The 13,717-nt window shown below is 32.0% G+C and overlaps 1 protein-coding gene across 4 annotated transcripts in view; it reads left to right on the forward strand.

Moving 5' to 3' along the window:
- Positions 1-13,717, forward strand: part of LRBA (LPS responsive beige-like anchor protein) — a 736,795-nt gene that overhangs the window by 430,698 nt on the left and 292,380 nt on the right. For all 4 annotated transcript variants that reach the window (XM_081811769.1, XM_081811768.1, XM_081811770.1 and 1 more), the window contains one exon: positions 7,339-7,463. In XM_081811769.1, coding sequence (XP_081667895.1) covers positions 7,339-7,463 — 125 coding nt within the window. The remainder of the gene's footprint in view (positions 1-7,338; positions 7,464-13,717) is intronic.

The raw sequence follows: 13,717 nt of genomic DNA on the forward strand, positions 1-13,717 counted from the left end.
ACCCAAAGATCCTAAGATAAAGGTGCCTTTTTATGTCTTTATGCCATTGTCCACGCTCTTTCTTCTGCTTAGAGTGCCTTTTCCGTTTTGCACAGCAGACTCCCGTTTATCATTTAAATATCTTTTAAAAAGTCAGCTTGTTCTTTAATTGGTTATTTATTAAGTGCCTGCTTTGTTCCAGTTACTGTGCTTGGCCAGTGAATTAGATAGACACAACCCTTCTCCTCATGGAACTTACAAAATAGATCCTCATTAAAACCTTAATGAAATCCTCAATCCTCTCAGGCAGGGTTAATTAGTACTTTGATCATAGCTAAGTAGTATCCAGTGGATTTCTAGAGGAAATGTCATGTGAAAAGCTCATTGGCTTTGAAGTTCATAGTTATTACTGATGGGTAAGGCTTTGTTTCTTCATCTTTAGAATGAAAATAACAGTATTTTGGCAGGGTTGCTGTGGGGCTTGGTGATAATGTCTATAAAAGCATGATGGCTAGTACAGAGTAGCCAAATGCAGTAAATGCTGTCTGTTTTAAAGTTGTATTATTTTTGATATGTGATGATTTTCTTGTCCTGATTATAACATAAAAAATTATAAAAGCATATTCATATGGATGTACCAAGACTGGTACATAGTTGGCACTAAAGAGATATTTGGTGAATTACTTTTTTTTAAATCAGATTTTTGGGGAAAATAAATCAGAATTGTTTAAATAGTGTGGCTACTGAGGTGAGTTTTAGGGCTTCTAGTATTCAACATCATTTATTTAAAATGTTTTTTTCATTTGTCTTTTGTTAGAGTTTTAATTGGTAGTGCAATAACCCCAGATTTTTATTTTCTTATAACTTTGCTTACTTCCTAGTAAAAATGCTAAGTGAATAAAGAAATGACTAATAGGCTAACAGCAGCCAGGAAAAGTATGTGATTATTTCTTAAAGAATTGACCTTATTGCAAAATTATATTTTTGTAAATTATTCTGAATAATAACTAGTTGAAGATGAGTGTCTAAATGTCTCTAAAAGCTAACAGAGAAATACATTGAATAGTACCATGCAGAAATTCATAACTATATAAAATATAATTTACATAATTAAGTAGTATATGCAATTCTCTAGTGACGCTATATAATATCGAATCTCTGCATCAGGCTTCAATAAAGAAATAATTCTGCTTTAGGAGATGTCTCCTTTTGGATCCAAGTAGTTGAAGGGTTTTGTTGTTGTTTTTTTTTCCCTTTTCATTAAGACAGCACAGTGCATAGATCACCTCCATTTGATTTATAGTTGATTCTTGGTTTTAGTTAATATTCTATCTATCTGCATGAAGGCACAGTAGATTTCAGCTTGTGAGATAAACCATTCTTTTATATTATGTGATGCCCTATAGGATCTGAACGTTATTTCACCAAGATTTATGCAGAAAGTGAAACCCTTCTAGAACTTAAGCACTTTTATCTTCTAGCTGACAGTACACTGAAAATGTTTACTTCTTTTTAGAGGTTACCATTTGTTTAAGTTGTAGCTAATATCTAGTATGAATTTTTAATCTAAAAATAAAGAAATGAAAGTGAGCCAGATACAGGAATTTAAGAAACAGGTACTATAAAAATTTTAGAACAAGATATGAAGTACTAAAATTGTCTAGGATTTAGAACTTTTCGTTAGCCAGAAGAATTTATTGCTGACTTTTGTTATGGCTATCCAAGATTTATCAGGTATTGTCACAAGGAAGTGGGTAAGATGGAAAATGGGAAATTTTTCTAATATAATTGCATTATGACAGTTTTTCTTTTTAAAACTAGCATCCTTTTATTGATGGAGATCCAAGTTACATTAAAATGACACAACAGTGAGATTGCAGACATGCATATATCTGACTAAATTTGAATAAGTGTTAGTACCTTTAAGTTATGGAATAATTGGAATATATATGTAGCTATCACTGATTTTAGTAATTAATATAATCAATTTTAATAGAGTAATGTAAAAAAAATCTACTTTAATAAAGCTATATGAACTTAATGACTTCAGGGAAGTAAATGTTAACGTTTCCCTTTTTCCCTTGATTATTTTATTCTGTGTATTGAATTTTGCCTGTTTTTTGACTTTTTGACAACATACTTAGTCCTGAACACCATTTCTGCTACTGACAGCGTCTGAAGGGCCTTATTCTGTTCCCTTTCCCCAAGATTAGATTTAACTCTGGGAGAGAAAGAAAGGAGCCTGAGCATTGTATGGAAAGGGAAAAAGATGAGGTGTTCTCATAGCACCCTGTCATTCTCAAGGGTGTTCATATAGAAAACCAAAATTGGCATTGCACAAATCCAGGAGTGCCTTTTATACAAATTTTGATGTGAACACTGCCCCCTGGAGTTGTGCATTTTAATAGCCATTTAATAGAGCTCTGCTCTATTACACACAGTTTTTTGAATTCTCATTATTTATTTTCACTTCTGTCTTCCCCATGAGGCCAGGACAATATCTTAATAATCCTTGTATTCCTGGCAGCTGGCTCAAGGTAGAGTCAGTCATTGTTCCTAGAAAATATTTTAGGATTCTATTTCAGTATTCGTCCATTTATACATTGTTAATTGGCTCATTGACTTGTTATACTTTTCAAAAAAACCCTGAACTTTATAAAGTCTTAAAATTTACATGTGAAAAATAATAGATTATTTATAGTTGAGCCATTTAACTGTTAGAGGAAGAAAGTGGATCATACCTTAGTTATTGATTGACTCTTTCTTTTACTTCTGCCTTTTCCACCTGATTGTCATTGGGTAATACTTGTTCATTTGTTTTACTTGGTCAAATCACTAACAACATTGGAGCTCAGAAAGGGAATTAATAGACTATCTATTAATGCTTGAGTTATATTTCCCTCCAAGATATATTTTAACAATCTATTTGATTCTACTCTTGTAGAACAGAAAATATATATTCTGTATATTAAAATGACAATGTTTTATATTCTATTATGTAGATTTTAATGATATGTTAAAGGTATGTGTATATAAACACATAAGTGTGTAGGTTTTTTTGAAAAAGTATAAAGACAATTAGATGACTTATGCTTATAATTAGAAAAAGACAGTTATACTTTTATTATAATCTTAATCTCAGGCTTTGAAATTAGGTCAAAGAATTGCAGAAAATCATTAGAAAGAAAAGTTAGAGCATTTAATTTTAGTGTCATCCACAACTTTCAAAGACATGTATTTCTATTAAAAATTTTAGTACTTGGAGAGTGTACTAATAGGGGACCTAACTGCAGCACCTTTTATAGAGAAGTCTTTATTTCCAGATGTTATGTGGCCTAGGCTCACATCCTTAACTTGAATACTTTTTGGGATCTTAGTTTTCATTATTAGTGGAAATGGATATAGGTTAAGTTTGTGAATGTGGTATCACATAATAATATCATTTTTTAGATAGGTACAGATATTTAAAGCTATATAGTGATCCAGATATATATATTTCTAAATTCTTAGAGTAATTTCTTATCTTACCCATGCTTGTATTTGATCAACAGTTGGTTTCTGAATACTTCAAGTTTTTAAAATTTTTCTTTCCATACCATTGGTGATAACCCCAAAAATATACAACTTAATTAATTCATAATGTCATGGGGAAGACAGTTGGCTCGATTATGCCAATTTGCCAATTTCTTATCCTCTTTTCCCCTACAAGGGGCTTTTAGTGAGTGGTAGAAGTATGTCTTAAATGAGAGTGAAATCCTTATGTGAAAGATCAAAACTTTAAGTTGGGTGATCGAAACCTACACATTCCCCTTTCCAATACTGTTCTTTTTTTTTTTTTTTAAAGATTTTATTTATTTATTTGACAGAGACACAACGAGAGAGGGAACACAAGCAGGGGGAGCGGGAGAGGGAGAAGCAGGCTTCCCGCTGAGCAAGGAGCCCAATGTGGGGCTCTATCCCAGGACCCTGGGATCATGACCTGAGCCGAAGGCAGACGCCTAATGACTGAGCCACCCCCAATACTGTTCTAAAATGACAAAGCATGCCTCATTTTTTCAGTGATAAAATTTAATACGAAGAGTGTATGTTATTGGAGGGAGCAGGATTGGGGGATAAAACATTGGATTTTTAGGCCCAGGTCTGTTTCTATGTAAATGACTTTAAACATGCTAGTAATTACCCTTATCTGAAAAAAATGAGTATGACTTTTTTCCCCAAAGAATATGTATTACTCTCAGCATCAGAAGTTGGATGATAAATGCTATTTTTTTCCAAATGAGGCTAATAGCTATTCCATTTTGAGTAAGTTCCTTGAGGGTTTGTATCCTGTATCACCCGGAGAGCAGTGCTTTATAATGGAGAGACTCTCGAGAAAACGTATGGCAAGTTTTGCGCTCTCTATCTAGATCTGTGCTCTGAAATAAGTGATTTTTGCTTTGTCTTCAGATTATTTTAAATTGTTGTTAACAGGGGCGCCTGGGTGGCTCAGTCGTTAAGCGTCTGCCTTCGGCTCGGGTCATGATCCCAGGGTCCTGGGATCGAGCCCCACATTGGGCTCCCTGCTCCGCGGGAAGCCTGCTTCTCCCTCTCCCACTCCCCCTGCTTGTGTTCCCTCTCTCGCTGTGTCTCTCTCTGTCAAATAAATAAAAATAAAATCTTTAAAAAAAAATAAAATAAATTGTTGTTAACAGGAGTTAAACTACTTGTATTGAGAAAGATAGTCTGAGATATAGCTTCAGGATATTGTAAACATTATGCTGAGGTAAAAGTTCTTTATTTTTTTTGGACTGTATCTAAGTATTTTTTAAATTTTTGGTACTACATTTATATTTGAAGATGAAACTTATCTTAAAAATTTTTCTATTGTATGAGCAAATTCTCAGTTCCTGTTATATTGGTGCTTTTGTTTTAGCTAAAGGCTACTATTGTGATTATTTTTTGTTAGTATCAAAGAGCACAAAAATAAATATCATAGTTCTATTTCCTCCTAATGTTGGTTATTACTCTTATACATATTATCTTTGGGTTACTTGTTAATTTGTGAATGATTTTATAATTCTTCTGTTTTTTCTATGCTATGACGAAAAATATTGCTCACATGCTTTAATAGCTGTTGGATTTGACTTCACCCTCATGCATTATACTAGAATGTATTGTTACCTAATTTAGTAATAATTTTATAATAGCAGCTTAACATCTCTTATAATTTTAATTGTTATCAAGAAAAATGACATCATTTAATTTGACTCAAAATTCAGAAGGATGGATGAATGACAAATTAATAATTTACCACCTTTGCATAAGACTGAAGCATAGAATATTAGAAGGATTGATGGCAGAAAAGGTTAACAAATTTTAGCAGCTTTCATTAGCTTTACATCGTCATATGTTTGTGGTGCTGACTGAAATAGGCTTTGTAGGAGATCTCAGTCTAGGGAACTAATTACTTGTGCCAATTGCCGCACTGATGAATAGACCCTCATTGTATCATTCCCCTGAAGACAAGGAGCAGCCTGTGATTCACGACTGCATCCTGGCTGATATTTGATAATAATTTTAACAGATAAGTGTAGGTAGGCAGAATGATGAAGTGCCTATCCAAGCTCCATGACTATCAAAGCCATACACATAGCCATCTGTGTACCGTCTTTTTGCCTTTCACTTAAAGGAGAATTTTATTTTATTGAGTTCAAACAACTGTTGTCTTTTTGCTTCTATGTGTACTCTGTAGGAGCTTCTTACTTATTTTAAATGGTATTGTAATAGTTTTCACTTAAAATGTACACAGCAAAATAAGAAAGAAGAATAAAAGAGCTTTTTAATTTTTGTTTTTGAGGACTGTAATTCTTACACTTTTTTTGTATTCCATTTTGGTTACATTATATCTCCTCCTCTTTATGCATGATCAAAATCAACAAAGGAAATTTTTGATGTTCTCATTGTGTCCCCAGCTTTCTCAGAAAAGACCATTGGATTTCTATTATTTTTTTAAAAATATCTTCTTTTAATAATGTACTGTTAGTTGTCTATGCTTTTATTAATCTGAGATAATTTTTAATCAATAAAGTACTTATTTATAAATTATTTTGAAATTTTAAAGGTAGTATCTCTAACACATCAAAATAAGAGTAACTTTTAAATGGGTATTTTGGGACTGTCAGTTGGTCAAGACTAATATGTCAAAGCTGACAGGTACCATTTTATTAGCTCATGAAATACAAGTGTGATTTTATTTTGTATTAGTTATTCCTCACAGAAGTTTTGATTATGAATTTTTTCATTTAATTAATTAAGCTTACAAGTTATCATGCTGTGTATCTTTAGTGAATAAATGTATTCTGCAGGGGGTTTTTTTTACTGTAACTAAAAGAACTTCATATTAGTGTTTTCCTTGTAAAATATTTTCCAGCATGCTAGATTATGATTAGTTAATAGGAGAGAAAGTTGACATTTATATATTGCCATATAAAAGATCTACGTAATTGGAGAAAATATAGTCGAACCCTTTAAAAAATACATTTCCGAAAGTATGCTTTTGATATAGCAATTATTGCACATCATATAGCATGTAGTTTTTAATTAAATATAAAAACAGACTACATAAAACAGAAATCCAATCTGATTTGCTTGAAAATAGATTGCTATTTCACTCTATAGGAATGGTTTATTTAAAAACAGTAAATGGAAAAGAAATGCATTTTCTTGTGTTGTTCTAAGCCTCAGGGGCTAAATGTAATGAATATTTTAAGAGATTATTTTAATTAAATTCCTGCACATCTAAACAGAGTAATATTTTATTATCACATACATAACCATGTAACTGAGATATTCATTAAAGTTAACACTTTCTGGACCAAGAATTCATGGTATGATTTACTGACCTTGTGCAAAAAGGCACAAATTAGGAAGAAAAATGAAGGGGGACAGACTTTGATTAATATAGGTAATGCTATACCATATTTATAATAGCCTTTTCCCTATTCTGGTTTATAAATGCAGCCACAGAGAAAGGTGCCCTGCTGAGGCTGAAATGAGGCTGAAATCAGAGCACATGCCACTAGAGTGTGGGGAAACTGATCACACTGTCAGCAATTCATTTTAAAATGATGTATTTAGTGCTCATTTCACCTTCCAAGAAAAAGGAAAAGGAGTTCCTTAGACTGGAAGGTGATATTGTTATTTTCAAGGACATACCTAAGTTAAAGATTGCAGAAAAGGGGGTGTGAGGTGGAGGGAGAATTAAGAGGAAGGGGAGGGAAAAAAAAGGCAGAGCAAACAAGGAGAGCTTTATGCAGAAATTCAGTGCTACCACGCTGTTTGATAATTGCTAACATATGTGGCTTCTCTGTTTCATTGTAGTCGTCCTCGTGAGTTCTGGCGCCTTGACTACTGGGAAGATGACTTGCGGCGCCGGCGACGATTTGTGCGTAACCCTCTAGGATCGACACATCCTGAAGCGACACTAAAAACAGCCGTGGAACATGGTCAGTGTATAAACCACTCCTTGCCAGTAGCAGTAGGTACGGTACTTGGTAATGAAGAGCGTAACTTCATTATTACAAGGCACTGTAAAATGGTCCATACCACATTTCATAGGTACTCACCCCAGAAAGAGAAGTTAAATATTTTATAGTTAGTGTAGGGTTCTATTAAATTATGGTGTCAAGTGTATTTACTTATTATGTTACACATGCAAAACTTAACATAGACCCTTTGTTTCAGAGTAGGAGGATAAAATATTTCTCCTTTTAAGTGACACATTCAGCTTTGAGTAAGTTAATCGGGACGCCTGCCTTAAATCCATGAATATCAGAAAGACAGCATTTACAAACCAAATAGGTTTCTAGGTTCTGTTGTGTGTATATGGTTTTCCCTCAACTATGGAATTTTAGCATGATATTACGAAGTGGGAGAGATGGTAATAAATGTCCAAGTGCCTAGATACTTTCTGAGCCTTGATTTGTAGATGGTTGTGATAGATGGCTCCTGGAGAAAGAGGATAGACATTATTTTCATATGTTGCTGTTTTGCATCATCTTGTTATCAGAGCTTAACAAAACATTTTTCCCTTTTTTGATATAATGCATATCACTATGATTCAGATTAGACAGAAGCCTGATGAGCAAATTGGAGAAAATTTGGATTTAATAATATACTCTCTTTGATCATAGCATTTCACTTAATATTTTATAACTTGTGAAAGCCAATTAAGATACATTGATTAAGGAGGGGAAAGCTCCTCTCTACATTAAATTAATTTTGATTTTATAAAATATAAATTGGTTATTTTTTAATAAGATAAATAGTTTTAATTCCCTTTTCAAGGTATTGGTTTAATGTGCAGCAGTTTATGGTTAAATGATAGTATGGAGTATACAAAATAAATGTAAAATTACATTCAATAAGGATATTAAGAATTTAGATTAAAAGTCTGTGATTTTAGGTTTGGCCTCAGTCAGGCAGCTTAACCTCTTGCACTCAGCCTTAAAGAGCCATTTCTGGAGGAAAATGTCCACAATATGTCATCAGATATAACACCAAATGTGACATCAGTCCTTTAAAATAAATGATCATACAGAGAATAGTCAATAACAAAGTGATCTAAAAGCAGTAATAGTCTGAGGGCCCTACATCTTCAACTACAGAAGGTGGGGAAAGAGAAATAAGATGTAGAATTAATTAGGCCACTTTCGCTTTTAGGGTTCATGTGCTTTTTATGTGGTGCTATAGATTTCAGAGTTATATTTATTTTTTCCTTTTCTTTCCTTTTTTTTTTCTTTTGGCTAGTGACTCTTACAATGAAAAAAATCAGCTTAATTTTGCAGTTTTATACTTTTCAAACAGACGTTACCATGTACACTTAAAATTTAATAAATATCTTTGTCTTCTTAACTGTCATTTAACATTGAGTTGTGAAGCCTGAAGTCTATCAGTGACAATAAATATGTTTTTATGAAAATTTTTCCTTTTATACCTGGAGAGGGTACTTGTTTTTTAAAATTATACATAGGCAATCTGTTAATCCTTAATTTTGAAAGAAATATCAGTAACTGAATTTAAAATTTATGGTATGGATTTAATACAGAGCTTATTAAAATCCATCTTTATCAAAAATAGTACATGTAGCCATTTGGGGGAATAGCAGAATTTTTCATAATGAATAAATTTGGATTTTAGTGTTATTGAACTTTATCTTTTAAAATAATATTATGCCAACTTTTTTTAATGCTAAAAAGCTGGCTAAAAAATATTTATTAGCAATGCTTACTGTCATTTAAGACTTTTTTAATCCTGTATGGAAGCAGATTTCACTCAAATAGTAATTGAAAGGTTAATATAATATTAATTTGTTAAATTGAGAGAAGTAAAATAAAGCATTTAATGTAATTCCATCTTATTTGGCAATATTCTATATGAATCTTAAAATGATTAATATTTAAAATACTCTGAAAGATTAAAAACAAATTTAAATCTGAAATGTATTTTTTTAAAAACAAATGTGTGTAGGAGATGCTTCAGTGGTCTGCCAATTAAGGAGATATGTCATATTTAATATAACATTTTTTGATAAAAGATACATATATATACTTTGTATATATTTTTTATTTTAAATAATGAATATTAGACAGTTTTAAAACTCAGCATATAGATTGTACAATGGTAGTGTTTCCTGTCAGCCTGATTAATGCTAAGTTCATTTATTAGCCAAGAACTTAATTCTTTAGTGTTTTATTAAAGTATCTTACAGTTGATGTTCAATTTTAATTTTGTGTTAATTATGAAATTCTTGTTCTTTAGCCTTAACTTAATAACAATAAGGAAGCTAATGAAAATAAACATTAAAAATCAAGTTAGCAAAATAAAGCAGTGAATGTAATCAAGAAGCAATTGAAATTACAGAATTTAGCATGGATAAATGCTATGCTTCAGGGTTGAATTTGAATATTTAAAATAGATATTACTAAGAGTATTGTGTCAGTTTTATACTGTTTTAGGACTTCTCACTTTTATTTATAATGGATTTAACTAAGGACTCACATTGTTTAATGCAGAATCTTAAAACATCATGAACTATATTATTGTTATCAAAGGGAAACATCTAAATAGAAATGCCGTTGGAGATTAGTTATGTATTTTAGTAGTAAGAGCCATCTTTTTTATAGATTGATTTGATTTGAAGGAAAGCCTCTGGTGTAAAGGTGGCAGAGTAAATACCTGAAGAGTGATGTTCTCTGTTCCGGCGATCAATACTAGCCCCATGACTCTACTTCTGGCTACCTTCTAGTTAAAAACAAATTTTTTAATTCTGACAATTTAATTGCCCTTCCCAAGTTCACATTAACTTGCTTGGGGAAAAGGGCCTTAGGTAATTTTTCAAAGAGAGACCCTCCAAAGTGGTTATTTATAAAAGTCATTTTGTAATGGGAGATTTCTTTAACTTTGCAGAAACTGAGTCATATTTTTAAATTAAAATTAATACTTCCTCTTATTATCAAATATTCTTTATGGAAATTAGCAGCAAGCAGAGGTGGGTATTTGATTCTTGAGGGCATTTTCTTGCATTTTATGGTTTAAAATTTATTAGAAATTAGTTGTAATGATTTGTAACATTCTCCTAATGCACAGGGCCCAGTTTGTCAGTTATTTATTATCAGAGCATTTTAGATTTGGAAAGAACCAAAAGCTAAAGTCTATTCTAACTTTATTCTTTATAAATAAGGAAACTGAGGAAACAAAAAGCCACATAATTCTTGGTACATACAGGACTAAAGCCTAGGTTAACTGATGACTAATCAGATTTTCTTATTGTAGTGTTATACTGTCTTCTAAAATTCATTGTTAAATCTAATGGGAACTTTACATTTAAATTAAAGCCACGTAAAAAATGTTTTAAATGGGGGCGCCTGGGTGGCTCAGTTGGTTAAGCGACTGCCTTCGGCTCAGGTCATGATCCTGGAGTCCCGGGATCGAGTCCCATATCGGGCTCCTTGCTCAGCAGGGGGTCTGCTTCTCCCTCTGACCCTCCCCCCTCTCATGTGCTCTCTCTCTCTCTCATTCTCTCTCTCAAATAAATAAATAAAATCTTTAAAAAAAATGTTTTAAATGGTGGAAAGATTGGTTTTAATTCAAATAATAAAACAATTCAGCAGTAGAATCCTATTGAATTCAAGATATTTTCATTTTGTAGAGAATGTGCATGCTAATGGAAATATATGAGAAGAATTTAACATAGTTTAAGAAGTATCTTGTAATTGTATGGAATGATACAAGTAACTCATCTGGTTTTCTTGGGATGACAGATCATATAAAGATCCTAAATCATGCCATTCTTTCATAACTTCAATAATGCCAGATACTATGGCTTCCTTTTTAGGATCAACATATATTAGGTTCTATAAAACTCATTAGGAGATGAACTTGGCTTGTTTTCTTAATCTCCTAATCATCTTTTGTAGTTTCACCAATATTTCTAGAGTAAATTGCCTTGACTTGGAACCCTTTGGAAATTGCATAAACTATACAGTTTGGGACAGTAGTTGTGTATAAGATATTCTTTAAGTGTCTTGTTCAGAATAAGCAGTTATGGTTATAGGCATTTCACATCACATTAAGTGGATACCCATACTCATTTTATTTACATTTGAGGTCATTTTGTTATTCCAGTAGTAATTTTTTTAAAGTGGTTAATTCTCAATGTATAAACTTCTTTTACTGCAATATGGACTATTGTTGATTCCATTTCACTCGTACAGTGGACTTTTAAAAGGGAGTTTTATGTCATAGGTGGAACCGTTTTCTGTGTTCTTTTTCTGTTTTAATTTTATTTAGCTAGCTTGTGTTGCACAGATAAATCAACTCATGCCTAGAGCTAGCTCTAAAGAACTTGAACTTTACATCTTGAGGACCAGTTTTTCTCTGAGCCCTCTCATTGCTCTTAGCTTCAGTGAATCAAAAGTCATGTTTCAGAGAAAGCATTTTTGACAGATTTCTCTGGTTTTATGTAACAATTGCAGTTTAGTTATCAAGTTAGGGTAAATATTAAACCAGAATAAAATGTGAGTCTATATGAAGGCAACCTGTTAATAGTGATGTGAAAATTTTAAATAGTTATCATGTTTGGTAATAATTTTATTACAGCAAAGATCTGAGTCAGCTTTGAAATGGAACCAGAAGTGTGTTCTGACTTCATCCAATTAAACTTTTATGCTAGTGTAGAATATACTCACAAAAAATATCAAAACAGTTGATACTTGTTTTAATGATTGATTGAGTAGAAGGCAAACAGAAGTTAAAAATATACTTTCCCCAGCACATATAAACATGGTAATTATCTTTTATTTTATGCTTGGGATAGTTTTGTTCTAATTTTGAAACAAAAAAAAAAAAGTTCTTTAGCAGAGAGCTATTAGACCACTGAGAATTGAACACCAGCGCATGTGGTGTGTGTTAGAGTACTGTTGGTAATTTTACTGCTGCTAACTTAAAATCCTCAAGGGGGAGTTAATTACAGGAAAACCATTCTAAATATCAGTAAGCTGCATATTTTCCATGACAAGAGGTTTTTCAGTTGAGGTTGAACAATTCCAGAATCGGAGCTTGTAAAAACAAGTAAATAAATAAATTAAAATGGGTGTTTGTATGCATACATTAGACTTATAGTACTTCAAAATTTTTTCATAAAATTTTATTTAATTCAAAAGTTAATTGTGTTTTAATATGTGTCGGCATGATGAGAACATATTAAAATTTTTTAAGTTACAGTTGGATGGGATAACAAATTATATTTTGTGGTCATTTAAAATGAATGAATGAATTTATTGAGCTATGTTAAACCACTGCATGTTGCTACTTGGCTACTCTCATTTTTTGTAAATGTTTGCAGATTACAGGGTTTTTTTCCTTTCTTTCCTCCCCTGCCCGCCACCCCCCAAGCTTAGTGTAGTGTACTTGAGGACATGTATGGTAATAATCAGAGATAGTAACGAGCAAGGTATTGAATTTGGTTGTTTCTGATATGTTTGTCGTATGCTCATCAAATTTAGGTTTGGAAATGAATATTTTTGTATTCTTAACTTGTATATTATAATTTTGACTTAACCTTTTAAATGCAGTATGAGAAACAGAAGAATTATTAAACTAATCCATAAATTTTATATATACATATAGATAGATAGATATAGATATAGATACTGATATTTGTGTAGTGGTTAAGATACTGGTACCATAATACTTGGATTTCAATCCTGACTCTACTTCTCACTAGCTGTGTTGCCTTGGGCAAATTATGTAACCTCTCTGAGCCTGTTTACCCATCTGGAAAGGAGAAATTAGCAGAGGGCTTAAGAGAATTAAATGAGTTAAATAAGTAACGTGTTTTGAACACTCCCCGGCACATGTTATTTAATATTAGCATTATTATTATTTCTGCTTTGAAGAAGGAACTGTACAACTGTACATTGATTTTGTACTAAAATCTGATTAGCAATTGTTAATTTATTATGATTTGCTTTATAAGAAAGTATAGAAGATGGTGGTTTCTCTTGTATATCTCAGTGACCAATATATTTTTAGTAACACTGATAGTAAATTGGGGAAGATCTTGCTTGGTCTCAGGTCAGTGTTTATGATTTCAGAGTAAGGTAAACAATGATATAATAACTTAATGCTATTTTCCTAAAAATTAGGGTTTTTATTTTCCTAAAAATTTTATTTTCCTAAAAATTAGGCATTTTAATTA

This window comes from Leptonychotes weddellii, chromosome 2, assembly GCF_054177405.1.
Source record: "Leptonychotes weddellii isolate Sample4059 chromosome 2, ASM5417740v2, whole genome shotgun sequence".
Taxonomy (NCBI): Eukaryota; Metazoa; Chordata; class Mammalia; order Carnivora; family Phocidae; genus Leptonychotes; species Leptonychotes weddellii.